At 42.3% G+C, this 15919-nt stretch overlaps 1 protein-coding gene across 1 annotated transcript in view; it reads right to left on the bottom strand.

Annotated features, from left to right (window-relative positions):
• The window catches only part of LOC137526181 (contactin-associated protein-like 5), a 508827-nt gene that overhangs the window by 6264 nt on the left and 486644 nt on the right, over window positions 1-15919 (bottom strand). The window contains exons 20-21 of the mRNA XM_068247401.1: window positions 12736-12823; window positions 2416-2634 (exon numbers count right to left, since the gene is read on the bottom strand). Of these exons, the coding sequence (XP_068103502.1) occupies window positions 2416-2634; window positions 12736-12823 (307 nt within the window). The remainder of the gene's footprint in view (window positions 1-2415; window positions 2635-12735; window positions 12824-15919) is intronic.

Here is a 15919-nt window from a genome sequence, read left to right as displayed (position 1 = left end):
ATTCCTCTTCTTTCCAGCACTACTAAGTCCTCCACTGTCTTACTTCCCAGCAGTGGCCAACAGAAATGTCCTCTGCTCTCCTACTTTCCAGCACTGGCCATCTGCTAAGTTCTCCGATCTCCTACTTCCAAACAATGGCCAACTGTCAAGACCGCCGCTCTTCTACTTCCCAGCAGTGGCTAACAGAAACGTCCTCTGCTCTTCTACTGGCCAACAACACAGTTATTAACTCTCCTGCTCCCTAGCACTGCCAAGCAACAAATACTTCACTACTTCCCAGCACAGTTCAACAGCAAGTTCCTCCAACCTTTCACTTTCCATTACTGGCCAGCACCAAAGACCTCCATTCTCCTACTTCCTCAGAACTTGGCCAACAGTACAGTCCTACACCCCCTACTTCCCCCACAGTGACCAACAGCAAGGTCCTCGACTCTTCTACATCCTAGTACTGATCAATAGCCTAGACCCCCATTCCCTTACTTCCCCAGTAGTGGTCTCAACACAGTCCTCTGCTCTCTTACTTCCCAGCACTGGCCAATGCACAAGTCTTCATACTCCTACTTTCCGTTAGTGACCAACAGCACAGTCCTCTGCTCTCCTACTTTTCCCACAGTAGTCAAAAGAAAGGTCTTCTTTGGCTCTTCCAACATCCTAGTACTGCCCAACAGTAAAGTTCTCAACTCTCCTATTTTTCCAACATTAGCCATCAGCAAGGTCCTCCACTCTTTTACTTCTCCAGTACGGGCCAACAGAAAAGTCCATCACTGTCCTACTTCCCAGCAAAGGCCAACAGCAAGTCCTACACTCTTCTATTTTGCACAACTGGAAAATAGAGATAAGCAACATGTCCATGTCTTAAACAGTGAAATAAATTAATGTACATTTTTTACTACAGTTGTCCAGTGCGATCACTGCTGGTGCAATGGTATGCAACATGTCAGTGTCTTAAACAGCGAAATATGTAAATATACATTTTTTTTACAACAAAAAAGGGGCAATGTTTGAGGTGCTAATCTGTAGAAAGCTAAAAGCTGCAATGTGTAATAGTCAGGCTCCCTAAGTGAAAATGAAACGAAGGTAATTTGTATTGGGGTGAGCAATGGACACGGTATAATGCAGCTGCAATATTGGACATGTACGGTAATTAAATATCTACTAAAGCGGTATACAATAATGTATCTAACACAGGATCAGGAGACAGCCAGGCTACTCGCATTGTTTAAAGAGACACTGAAGCGAAAAAAAAATGATGATATTATGATTTGTATGTGTAGCACAGCTAAGAAATAAAACATTAACCACCCTGGCGTTCTATTAAGATCGCCAGGGCGGCTGCGGGAGGGTTTTTTTTAAATAAAAAAAAAACTATTTCATGCAGCCAACTAAAAGTTGGCTGCATGAAAGCCCACTAGAGGGCGCTCCGGAGGCGTTCTTCTGATCGCCTCCGGCGGCCAAAAGTAACACGGAAGGCCGCAATGAGCGGCCTTCCGTGTTTTGCTTACTTCGTCGCCATGGCGACAAGCGGAGTGACGTCATGGACGTCAGCCGCCTCCGATCCAGCCCTTAGCGCTGGCCGGAACTATTTGTTCCGGCTGCGTAGGGCTCAGGCGGCTGGGGGGACCCTCTTTCGCCGCTGCTCGCGGCGGATCGCCGCAGAGCGGCGGCGATCAGGCAGCACACGTGGCTGGCAAAGTGCCGGCTGCGTGTGCTGCGCATTATTTCATCAAAATCGGCACCCTCTGAGCGGCACCCTCTGGCGGTAATGGACGAGCTGAGCTCGTCCATACCGCTAAGGTGGTTAAGATCAGATACATCAGTGTAATTGTTTCCAGTACAGGAAGAGTTGAGAAACTCCAGTTGTTATCTCTATGCAAACAAGCCATTAAGCTCTCCGACTAAGTTAGTCGTGGAGAGGGCTGTTATCTGACTTTTATTATCTCAACTGTTCCTGGATTATTTACTTTTCCTCTGCTAGAGGAGAGGTCATTACTTCACAGACTGCTCTGAAAGAATCATTTTGAATGCTGAGTGTTGAGTAATCTGCACATATTAGAGAATGATGCAATGTTAGAAAAAACACCATATACCTGAAAATAAAAGTATGAGAATATTTTCTTTGCTGCTAATCTTCTAGTAATTATTCATAGTACACAACCAATTCATTATATCATTTTTTTTTTCGCTTCAGTGTCTCTTTAAAAGGAAATAAATTTGGCAGCCCCCACATTACTCTCAGCTCGGATCCCCTTTAATTCTTTGGGGAAGCCCTACTAAAATCATGCTATAAAACTTAAAAAATCCTACACATAATAGACAGCTTTCAGAAGTGATTGAGAGTGTTCTGATGAAACAATCATAATTGCTTTTGAGTTCCTGTATGAAGATAGTGGGAGGCCATGAAGAATGGCCACTTACCCGACGATGAGTAGGTTGTTGTAATCGTGCTGAGGTCGCTGTCTGTAATGTAACCACAATTACATTCAGACAATGAACCAATGACGGTGACCGGGGCTGTGCTGGGGTGTCGGAGGGCTGCCTTAAGGGGTGCCACCTGGTTGTACTGAACAGACGACAGACATCCGATGAAACCAAAGGAATTGGCTCTGGAGACCTCCAGATCGAGCCCAGGATTATCTGAAAGAATAGTGACCGTAATTTAGAAACACGCCATACAACTTATAACTGTGACAGGTATGGACACATTAAAGTGAACCTTAAAATAATCTTAAGAGATAATGAACTGCATGTGTAGTACGGATGACAAATAAAACAGAAGAATAGAAAAAAGTCTATTAGTCTCATAGATTTATTTTCATTTTTGTAGCATTATTTTTAAGACTGACACAGTTTCAGTTTAGAACCCACACTCTGTCTTTTAAAGTGGTGTAAAACTCTGACATAACATTCAATAGAAATGTGATTTTCTACTTTTCATTACCCTTACAGTTATCATATTTGCTTTTGTGCACAAGTAATATTGTCCGTTTACAAATTACATGTTCCCAAAGTACAGTTTATCTGCTCTAAAAGCTGCCATTGCATTTTATTACACAGCTGCTGAATTTATATATTCAAATCTAGCTAATGATCACGTCTCACTTCTCTGCTTCTACAGCATTTAACGACTCTGCGACCACCTAATGCAAGATGCCGGCCGCAGAGTGGCTCACTCGTTCCTCAGACACGCCAGGTGACGTGACCTCGCGGGAGCCAAAATTTGCAGGGAACGAGCACTCGCTCGAGCACATATTCCCTGCAGTAAACAGAGTGGGCCGCTGCAATCAGCCTGCCAGCCGCGATCGGAGCTGGCAGGAGATAGAAGAAATAGTGTGCTTTTCTCCTGGCAGACTCAAAGCACCAGAACTGCAGCCACTAGGATGCACTCTATAGGCAGTAGCAGTGTTAGGGAGTCTTGCCCAAGGTCTCCTACTGAATAGAAGCTGGCTTACTGATCAGGTATGGCCAAGATTCAAACCCAGGTCTCCTGTGTCAGAGGCAGAGCCCTTATCCATTACACTCTCCAGGCTAATGTGCTAGATAGTGTACTGGTTAAAGTAAATCAGACAACAAGGTGTCTGGTAAATTAGACAGAAAGCAAGTCTTTATAATACTTTATTATATCTGTCCATACAAATATTTTGCAAGCGTTAATTTAAAATGGGTGCCACGAGCATTTGGGTCCTAAGAAAAGCAGAGCAGCAAATAGCATATTGGTAATTTACTACGATTCTACTAAGGATTCGTGGGTCTTACTGATAGTAAAAGATCCTTATTCTCACACAGAGCCCTTCCTCTACTGATGCCTGACAACCACATACATATGAAATCGCCACCGGGAGACTTGGGCGCAGGATACAGCCGGTATATGGCTTATGGCTTATCCTGCTGCTGCACAAGTCCCGGCGGCCTTAAATAGTATTCCCCCTCCAGGTCCACGTGGATAGTCGGGAATGACATAATTCGGCTTCCAGCTGTTGCTGGCGGCCAAAATACAGTGTTTTAGAAGCAACTTTATCTCCGTCTTCTGACAGCGCCGAAATTACTGACTGTGCACTGCTATCTCATGCGCTCGTGACCCCCCCCCCCCCCCCCACACACACACACACGTAATTCTAAGTCCCCCCAGTCATCATTACCCCTCAACTCTGCTGAAACCTAAGCCAAAGTACCCCCTGTCATTGCCAAACACTACCCCACCCCCCTCCATGCTGAATCCTGCCCATTCACCATCTCCTTTTCCATATGTTGCAACAATGTTTAGCCGCCCCTTTGAGCAGCAGCCTCCCAAGGCCCGAGCCTAGGTGGCCTTTCCAGAAAACTGGCCCTATTGGTCGTTAATTGCGGCTATTATCCTAGGTGCCTATAGCGTGGCCCATTTTACCCAGCTGCCTCCGGAAGCCAAAATTAACTGCTTCACCTTACAAAGCACGTTATAGTCGAGTCTGTTTTAAAATTCCCATGAAGTTCAAATAGAAACTGTAAGCAAGAATTGAACTTCATCCCAATCAGCAGCTGATACCCCCTTTCCCGTGAGAAATGACAAGACAAGACAAGACAAATAACATCTCCTGGCGGACTCAAAGCGCCAGAGCTGCAGCCACTAGGGCACGCTCTATAGGCAGTAGCAGTGTTAGGGAGACTTGCCCCAGGTCTCCTACTGAATAGGTGCTAGCTTACTCAACAGGCAGAGCCGAGATTCAAACCCTGGTCTCCTGTGTCAGAGGCAGAGCCCTTAACCATTGCACCATCCAGCAACCACCACCACCACCACAAATCTTTTCCTTTTCTCAAACAGGCCATCAGGGGGCTCTGTATGGCTGATATTGTGGTCAAACCCCTCCCACAGTGTGATGTCAGGACCAATGTGCTGATATCACACTGTGGGAGCCTTGTTGCATTGTGGGAAATAACAACTGTTTACAGCTGTTTCCAACTGCCAAAAAAGCAAGCAGCATTCCCTTTCACTGACACCACCAGCCAGCAGTAAAAATGTCACCATGTGGTAAATGTCAGCATGTATATCAGGGAGAGAAAAGATTTTACAACGGGCAAACACTGACTAAATCATTTATACATAATTATTGTAAAAATGAAGCACTTTTTTATTACATTATTTTCAACGGAGTTCCTCTTTAACTTTGTATATTGTAAAATAGACCCAGAATAGAATTAGATACCTGGTATGCTCATGTCGATTAAAAAAAAATGCACTACTTTGTAATTTAATTACCACGTAAGTGTATATTGTGCTTTGCTTACATTACTAAAACTGCAAATAGGGGAAAAGCGGAAAATAACCGCTCATGTAATTAACACCTACAGAAGTCAGAGCTCCGCCTAGCCGGCGGCGATGTTCTGCCATGATTTGTGGTGTGACCTGATAGCACAATTGGGTTCATAAGTGTACGCTTTATTTCATAGATCGACCTGAATATTGTGAGGCTGAATAATGAGTTGCCTGCAGTCAGACAGGAAAACGCTGCACAAACACTTCCACCTAATAAGAAGGCTGGCGGATGTGAATACGCACGGCGATAGCAGCGAGCGAGGGGAGAAATTCAGCACGGAGGATCGGAGGAGATTGGGCATCATTAAAATGCCGCGTTGCGATAGTGAAGGGTGTGATGTGTGTCTGCGGACAGCCTGCTGCAGTCTGTTCCAGCCGGGGGCGACATATGGCGCCTCCGCTCCTCGCGAGTCGTCTCCGAGAACAAAATGTTGCTCTTGTTGCGAGGACACGGGCCGGTATCAGCAACGCGAGCATTCTGGGGCTGTCAAAATCCATTACTCGCCAGCAAGGCACTCCGAGAACCGCCATATATAAAACGCAAGGCCGATTTAACTCCTTCATCTACGGAGGCCTCTAAACGGCGGCAACAGGACTCCCATCTCCTGTTACTACGCAGCATCTGGAGAGTTTCCTTTTGTAATATGCGTGTAGTGAGGGCTTATTTCCACTTATGCAAGTATTCCACGTTTCCCGGCATGGCAGTTTGAATGAGGAAACGCCGTATATTGCAATCACCCGTCATTGGGCTATCACCAGTAGCGCGATAATACGAACCAGAGACCATCAGCACCACTTAACAAAAGTAGCATTGGGAGGCTGTGATTGGCCGGTCTGGTGCCAGCACCCCCGCCTGTTTGGTCACGTTACAAAGCTCCACCTCTGATTGGCTATGATGGTGATCTCTCGCCGGTGATGGTGTTTATATGGGGGGTATATATGATATGAGGTATATGTGATGGGGGTTATCAGCGTTTTCGGGGGAAGGAGAGACAGCGGATTCTCCAAAGTTAACTTCAGGCAGCAGAAAGTCTAGAACTGGCACTGCATCAATGTGATTGCTTTGAGATTCCACCTTTCATTAAAAGTTTGATTTTTCACTTTACTTTACATTGTATATACAGTATATCTACACCATGGAAAATGTATATCAGACAAACAGGGCCTCAGATAACTCTTGGAAAATGCACATTGTACGGACAGGGCCTCTCGGGGCCCCAGACTATCATTCTACAGTCCTCAGCTATGTTGGACTTGGACACGGCTGCTCTAATTGATAGGAGAGTTGGAGACCTACATCCACATTACTGTCACTAAATAACCTTCTCCTCGGAGTTGTCAGAGAGTGACAGGCCTCATCAGCCTGGGAAGAGGTCCAGCAGTCATCTTCACTGCCGCTCTGTTAAAATGTGTTAATCTTTCCTAACATGTGTAGCCTTATTGCTCCACAAAAAGTTACACTTCATGCCCTGGGTCTTTCTCCTCTGCATATGGAACCTCTCATCCAGCTCACTCGCACCGCTAATCAATAAGAAAATAGCAAAATGAAACGTTGGGCCGCGTCTCTCGCCCACTGCTTGTGTGGATCATTCATCCCAGTGAGGAAATGAAAACAAAAGGCATGCAACTTACAAAACAAAACAAAAAAAAAAAAAAACTTAAAGAAATTCCCCTTGGAGGAGAGAGGAAATCTTGTGCAATTATGAACCCAGAGTACTTGGACATTTCTACATAACTACAAAGGAGTTTAGTCTTTTTTCACCAAAAATATTACAAATTAATTTAATTACACTTTCCATGTAATTGCCACTCCTAGCCGTGCCCTTCTACAAGTTGCTGGGACTTGCTTTTGTCCACAAATAATGTCATCTGTGTAAACATTGCAGCTGTAAAAGAGTACAGAACGTTTTTAACATGTGTTATGCCAGGTTGTAACTAACTTTGTTTATGTAAGTAAGTACACAAAGACATGTGTACAGCATTACTTAACCAAGGCATAATAGAGGACAATTATTCAAGAGGGATAGGGAGGCTGCCATATTTATTTCCTTTTAGTTGGCTGATAGTGTAATGGTTAAGGGTTCTGCCTCTGACACAGGAGACCTGGGTTCGAATCTCGGCTCTGCCTGTTCAGTAAGCCAGCACTAATTCAGTAGGAGACCTTTGGCAAGTCTCCCTTACACTGCTACTGCCAATAGAGCGCGCCCTAGTGGCTGCAGCTCTGGCGCTTTGAGTCCGAAAGGAGAAAAGCGCAATATAAATGTTATTTGTCTTGTCTTGTCTTGTCTTGTCTTGTCTTGTCTTGTCTTGTCTTAAGCTATACTAGTTGCCTGGCTGTCCTGCTGGTCCTCTACCTCTAATACTTTTAGCCATAGACCCTGAACGAGCATATTCAGATCAGCTGTTTATGACATTATTGTCAGATCTGACAAGATTAGCTGCATGCTTGTTTCTGGTGTGATTCAGACGCCACTGCAGTCAAATAGATCAGCAGGGCTGCCAGGTAACTGGTACTGTTTAAAAGGAAATAAATATGGCAGCCTACATATACCTCTCACTTCAGTTGTCCTTTAAAGAATATAGTTATAGGTCTGCCTCAGGCTTTACTTTGTGATGAAAATAAGAACAAAAAAAACAACAACAAAAAACCTTCTAAATAAAAAGTTTTCTGAAAAAACTTTGCAAGACAAACAAATAGAAATGCTTGCAAAAGCAACTATAAGTAGAATGATATTTCACATCCCTGGGGCGCGTAGCACTCAGCGTGTACCCTGGCATCCCACCTCTCCCCACGCCATGCATTTATTCTAGAGGCCTGGAGTGTTCGCCTCATGCTTTTTGTGCTGGATCAACTTATTTTTATGCTGCAAATAATACTGTAATTAAAGACAGTCTTTCTTTATATCGTTGTATTTTAACTAAACCTCACATATGTTGCGGTAAGCTTTCCCTCCTATTCACTGCTAAGTCTTCAATTGTTCTTTACCTGCTATTACCGCCACCCACACGACCGGATTTAAAAGATAAGTGCATTCATAACATAAATATACCACCGACTTAAGAAAGTTTACAAGAAGTGCTCGATGCTGGTTGGAATAGATGAAATAGATGAAAATATATGATAATATGTTAAAGGAAAAAGAGAGCAGCTTACTTCCAGTCTACAAAAATAACTGTAGGCAAAGCAATCATGGACAAGAAAACTTTACGACCGATGCATTTCGCTGGACTCTTCTGGCTTCGTCAGGTGGTGCAGGTGATGGTCGAGGAGAGCTCCTGGGGCTCCTCATATTTGCTCTTCACCTTTCATCTGCACCAGACTGTTTACCTGGCAAAGCTAGAGTATGGCCAAACAATTTTTCGCCATAGTGCCCCTTTAATTCTAACCTTCCCACTGATATGTGTAAACCATCGCCAGCACCACATGTACCTTCAGCTACACTGCAGCTGAACTCCGGATGCTATCGCTGGCACCAAATGTAAGTTCAGCTACAATGGCCAAACATTTACCGATATAAGTCCATTTCTCTATCGCCACCACCTAATGTGTGTACAGCTACAGTAGGCGAACACTTTGCCAATACTCATGCCAAACTCAGTCACTCATCATAAACTGTAATATCGTCCACATGTGCTATAGGGAAACAAGGACATTTCCTTGCACATCAGTTGTCCTTTCAATTATAACTGACAGCGACTAATGAATAACTGACAGCAACTGATATATTTTAGTTCAGACTAAATCTTGTCAGATCTGGAAGGAATTGTCGTTAGAAAGAATGGTGAGCTTCTCAGAGGATCTGAGGGTGAAGTAAAGTAAGTATGTAATATTAATTTGCAGATGCATCAAATGTTTATTTTAAATAATTTTACTCGGTTCAGGTTCATTTTAACAGCAGTGGAACTCCAGCAAGTTGGTGGTTGACCACTTGACCTGCCCAGTTATCGGTTGATAAAAGACAGTACAACCACCCACAGAAATCCCCCAAGCAACCTCCAAATCATAATCATCTCTGCAAGTTGCCTGTGTGGATTCACAGTACAGCTATTCCTATAGCATATAACGGTACTTCACATTTTGCCTGTAGCACCGTGTCTATAGATAAAATTAAATAAAAAAAAAAAAGCTCTTTGGGCATTGCTAGATTAATTCCGGTTACTCTCCAGTGATAAGTGCAATTAATTTAATGTGTGTCATTTTTTTTAGAAAGTCAAGCATGTTAAGGAGCTTAACCGAGTATAGGATTTTATAATGAAGAATTAATTATGCTGAATTGAAATATATTATGTGTTTAATAACCTCAGTGACTTTGAAACATTCCACTGTGCCTTCAAGAAAAAAAAAAGAGAAAAAAAAAAGTATATGAAAAGTTATAACAATTAAAAACAGAACAAATAGTGGAATATATATTTTGTAAAGCCGCAGGGACATTCATACTATCCCAGGAAAAACAAAAACGCATATATGGCATATAAGCAGCCACGTAGCTAGGAAGCTATGGGCCCCGCCCCGTGCAAGAAGGGGATGGGGAACAGTTTGTTAAGGATTACTACTATTCAAAGCATCTATAGAAGTCATCATTACCAGCACAGGACCAATAGAGAGCTAATACTGCAATAGAGGGTGGACCCTTCGGGGCCCCTCTGGCTACCAAACAGATTTTGTATACAACAACCAGCCAATCGCCAGTAAGGTACATCGCTTGCCGTGATTGGCTGGTTGTTGTATACTGGGTACCACATACAGTACAGCACCAGTATCTGCACCTGTTTATACAGTATACCACCAGTACTTACAGTACAGTATACAAATGTCCAAGAGTCAAGAGGGGTAGTCTTTTACGGCGAGTTTATCCCAAAATGTATTGTTTTAACTGGAAAAGTTGGGGTTCGTCTTATACACTCAGTCAATACTTATTCTACTTGCATAAAATACGTATTGTACTGCCCGCATTTTTATTTCAGTAAATTTTATACAGAAAATAAAGAGAAAACTGTTCCAGGCATTTTCCATCTTTACTGCCTCTGACTGAAGAGCTTTTTAAGCGCTAGTGATTTGGAAAAGCTCTCGCTAATGCAATGCTATGGGGGATTTTTACAAAATCACATCGCTCCAGTGAGAACACTCACATAGGATAACATTAGCAGGAGCTTTTAAAATCACAAAGCGTCTAGAAAGCTCTTGCAGTGTGAACAAGCCCCCTTACCCTTTTGTATTACCAGAAACTGCACTGTTATATCTAGCTTACTTTGTAAACATACAGTATGTGAGCACAGCACAGATTGGATTTCAGCTGCTTCTGCAGAGGGGTGAGGTGTATTTCCCTTCTCAGCCTCAGCCTGTCACACTGAACTGCCCTCAGCCAATCAGTGAAGAGCAGGAAAGTTGGAGGGGAGATAACAATCTTCCCTCTCCCCGGCAATCTATCAGAATAGAGCCAGGCTGACCGAGATAAGACTCATTACCGCAGAAACATTTATGATTATATTGGGATGCTTGCCACTAGACACCAGGGAACTGTGTAGGGGAGGCTGGGTGGCCATTAGACACTTGAGGTTGGCCAGTGACTTGGTCCTAGTGTTTAATTTTTGCCCACTTTGTATTTGAGTTTGACACTGCAAAGTATAAGTACCTACTATGACTTTAAAGAGGAACTCCAGTGAAAATAATGTAATGAAAAAGTTCTTCATTTTTACAATAATTATGTATAAATGATTTAGTCAGTGTTTGCCCATTGTAAAATCTTTTAAATCCCTGATTTACATTCTGACATTTATCACATGGTGACATTTTTACTGTTGGCAGGTGATGTAGTTGCTGCTTGCTTTTCTAGCAGTTGGAAACAGCTGTAAACAGCTATTTCCCACAATGCAACAAGGTTCACAGACAGGAAACTGCCAGGAGTACCATGGTCCTCAGAGTTTCTTGTGGGAGGGGTTTCACCACAATATCAGTCATACAGCACCCCCTGATGGTCTGTTTGTGAAAAGGAATAGATTTCTCATGTAAAAGGGGGGTATCAGACAGCTACTGATTGGGATAAAGTTCAATTTTTGGTTGGAGTTTCTCTTTAAGTAGAGAATACATTACAAATTCTGTTAATAACTAACTGTCAGCTCCAATCACCTCCTGCGTCTTTGGAAGGAGACAATGGAATATTGTGCAGTAAATCTGTTCTATAAACGCTGTAATAATATAATGATATGGCTGAGAGATGAGGAGACAATAGGATAATTTCTGCAGTCACTTCATCTCGCCCGGCGCGGGAGGAGAATGTAAGTGCGGATCAATAAAACTTAATGTGACACTCGGCAAATCACCCCACATTTTTAATATTGTTAATCCGTGTCGTTTTATCTGCGAGGACCGGGAGGAGGACAATTATTTTACATTAAAGGCGTCAATCAATAACGCCTTTGAAATGGAAGATCAATGTCAAATGTACCGTAGCTAAATGTATGACTAAACAGTACAGCACCAGCCAGCGAAAACAATAATCAACACAAAGACTTCAGTTTAAAGCTTAGTAACTCCAGACGCAACTCTTATCTACTTTCTGCGAGTTCTGCAATAAGAGTCCAAACAGTGTTTATTGTGTTCTAGGTGAGACTTTGGCTAAATATTATTATGTAGTTATGCAGCACTGAAATCTTCTGCAGCACATTACAGAGTACAGAGTCATGTCACTGACTGTCCTCAGAGGAGCTCACAGTCTATTCCTACCATAGTCATAGTCTAATGTCTTACTATATTATTATTATGTATTTATATAGCACTGACATCTTTTGCAGCACATTACAGAGTACAGAGTCATGTAACTAGCTGTCCTCAGAGGAGCTCACACTCTAATCCTACCATAGTCATAGTCGAATGTCCTACCATATTATTATTATGCATTTATATAGCACTAACATCTTCTGCAGCACATTACAAAGTACATAGTCATGTCACTGACTGTCCTCAGAGGAGCTCACAGTCTAATCCTACCATAGTCATAGTCTAATGTTCTACCATATTATTATTATTATGTATTTATATAGCAATGACATCTTCTGCAGCACATTACAAAGTACATAGTCATGTCACTGACTGTCCTCAGAGGAGCTCACAGTCTAATCCCACCATAGTCATAGTCTAATGTTCTACCATATTATTATTATGTATTTATATAGCACTCACATCTTCTGCAGCACTTTACAGAGTACATAGTCATGTCACTGACTGTCCTCAGAAGAGCTAACAGTCTAATCCTGCCATAGCCATAGTCTAATGTCCTGCCATATTATTATTATGTATTTATAAAGCACTGACATCTCCTGCAGCACTTTACAGAGTACATAGTCATGTCACTGACTGTCCTCAGAGGAGCTCACAGTCTAATCCTACCATAGTCATAGTCTAATTAATTTATTAGATTTGGTTTATTTATAAATGAGTGTAGACCTACCTACAACTTTCCCCAATGTGAGAGATTTGATGGCTTTGAAGTAGATGTCCGATGAAAAGTTATGCCGCTGTTTTACGATCTTGTCAACCTGGAAATGAAAGATAATGTTTAAAGATCCTTCATTTATGAGCCATACCAACTCAAAGTACAGGAAGAATCCTACATCTGTCATTTAATAAAAAAAAATCCCATGGAATCACCACTATGATCACAGATGGGTCGCTAGTATTATCCTCATTAGCAGCTGTTTTTTGACATAAAAGAACACCTCACACTCTGATTGGGTAATAAAAAGGACTCTGTACACATAATTAAAGTTACAGTCTTCCCAGCAGTAACATGTGGCTGTGAAAGTTGGACTATAAATATGGCCATGCGTGGAAAATCGATGCTTTTTAACGGTGTTTGTGGAGAAAGCTACTGAGAGCTCCCGGGACAGCTAAAAGATGTAACCGGTTTAACGCTTAAAGAAATAAGGCCTACTATTAAAACTCATATACCTGTACTTTGGTCTCATAATGAGATGTACCAATTCTTTGGAAAAATCTTTGATGCTTTGAAAAATTGAGGGCAAAATAAGATGAGTACAGCAGAGGTTAGGAGGGATAGACAGTATATTCCGCACTTAGCAAGAGAAGCGTAACGCTGTTCGCGCGATAAAACTTAACACGCAAACGGTGGAAACTGTTCACGCGCACAATGCTTTACACATGCGTTTGCACGTGCAAAGCCTTTACATGTGATAACTGAGTTATCACGCTTTAGTGAATCGAGCCCATTGTGCACGTGAACAGTTTCCAGCATTCGTGTAAAAAGTTTTATTGCGCAAACGGCGTTACTCTTCAAGCGCTAAGTGCGGAATGCCATTGAAAACTACGGCGCTTCACACGATCAGTATATAGAGTTTGGTAATGAAATCAGCAATGGTGCTTAAGGTGGCTGTGAGGATCTATGTGGTGATGATGATATGTACGGTAATATGCAGAACATAGCAGCCATATTGTATCTTGTGGAAGCCATATTTTTCATTTTTCTGACTGTATCATGTGTATGTCTGCTATAGCCAGTCTGGCTTTGGGGGAAGCTGTGATTGTCTGTATGACAGTATGAAGTACTTTGAGTTTATATTCAGTTCCTCTGGACACTGTGGCAAGGAAACAGGTAATTACATAACAACCTCCACTTTTGTCCTGCATCCTGAAAGGGTGTTGCATTGATTTGAACTTTGTACTCATGTAAACAGCTACCTGTTGACCAAATATACAAATTAGAACCAACTTAGTCTGGGAACTTCAAAGGCGAACAGGAAACTCTGGCCAGCAAGGGTGTGCTGTCACACCTGAGGAAATTGGATTATTCCTGGATCTGGACATTTGAGTGGCCCCGGGCCACAGATTTTGCTATAAAACAGTAGCTAGGAGGATTTAGAGTCGTAGTTCTTTGGAGATAGCAAGACGCTAGGACTATCCTGGTCTGACCAGAACCGCGTTCTCCTCGCAACAACGCTCAGATCTATATGCTGGTAACGTTTATCCCCATTTATTTTATGCAAACTGTCTTATTGTGTATCGTTGTGATTTTTACTTTGTTTTGTAAATCTTTTTGTATATATTCTTGCCTGCACTGTTCCACTTTTTGGAATATGAAATATTTATTTAATAAGTTTGACTTCTGCTGTACTAACAGCTCATAGCCTAGAAAGAGACTGCAGTGTAATTTGCGTTACAAGTTCAGTGCCTGATCGTGCCTTGCTACTGTACGATTGTATTGTGTGTGTAGCATTCCCGTGTTTGGCCTAAGCGCAAAGCTGACTCAAATATACGAAAACGCGTGCAGATCCCTCAACAGCAGAGTGGGAATCGCTGAAGTGTCTAGCAGCAGCTAGTGGTGGCAGTGAGAAGTGCTTTGAGGGGAGACAGCCTTGTTGTAGCTTGAATAAGGCTGCATCCCCTCTCGATCTGGTCAAACCCCGGGAACCGTATCTGCAGGCATGCCGCAGGGCCGGTTCCTGACAGTGGCCACTAACAATCCAATTTCTAGAGGAAGATCGGAAGTGAAATATTGTAAAACATCGTTCACTACACCATCAACGAACCAATCTTTGCTTCCTATCTATCACAACCAACAGGAAAATCCAAATTTTGGTTCACCGAAAATTCATTCGCCCGACATTTTGTTCACTCGTTCTTAATCGATTGTGACCAATTGAGATTATTTACAACCAATCGAATCAAAATTTCTGATCGTTCAAATGATTTTTCGCTACAAATTGGACCGTTAGTGGCCACCTTTACATTAACATGTGAGTTAATGTAATACGGCGCATGCAAAGTTTAACGCACGTCGCTTTATGTACTGTAAACAGTAATAATTCATGATCTACATTCCGTTTGCGTGATCTGCAGTGACTTCACGTGATAATGATACGTTGCACGTGATAATGATACTTAGCATGTGATAATGATACGTTGCACGTGATAATTATACTTAGCACGTGATAATGATACATTGCACGTGATAATGATACGTTGCACGTGATAATGATACTTAGCACGTGATAATGATACTTAGCACGTGATAATGATACTTAGCACGCGATAATTATACTTAGCACGTGATAATGATACGTTGCACGTGATAATGATACGTTGCCCATGATAATGATACTTAGCACGTGATAATGATACGTTGCACGTGATAATTATACTTAGCACATGATAAGGATACGTTGCACGTGATAATGATACTTAGCACGTGATAATGATATGTTGCACGTGATAATAATACGTTACACGTGATAATGATACTTAGCACATGTTATCACATGCAAAACGGCTTATCACTGTCATGCTAAGTGTTAGCACGCATTAGTGAATCGAGCCCTATATGGTCACAAAGTGTAGGAATCGACTAAATTAACAAGGAGGAGGATGCTTAATAGGCACATGCCTTTATCTTACAAACAAGGATACCTTTTGTTTTAGTCATTTCTGTTCTAGTGTACCACTGTTACCACTATAATTCTCTGTTACCACTGTGATTACCCACATGGATGTGCTAGATTTAGGCTAGGCTCACGGTATGTGCAGTGTGTAGCACCAGCACCAATGCTACAACCCGGGCACGACGCAAAAACCCTCATGTGATTACAGTGTAATGCACTGCAGTGTAGTGTAGCTTGGCT

This window comes from Hyperolius riggenbachi, chromosome 7 (assembly GCF_040937935.1).
Source record: "Hyperolius riggenbachi isolate aHypRig1 chromosome 7, aHypRig1.pri, whole genome shotgun sequence".
NCBI lineage: Eukaryota > Metazoa > Chordata > Amphibia > Anura > Hyperoliidae > Hyperolius > Hyperolius riggenbachi.
Note: the sequence above shows the minus strand (reverse complement) of the source record. Positions and strands in the feature narration are given on the sequence as shown.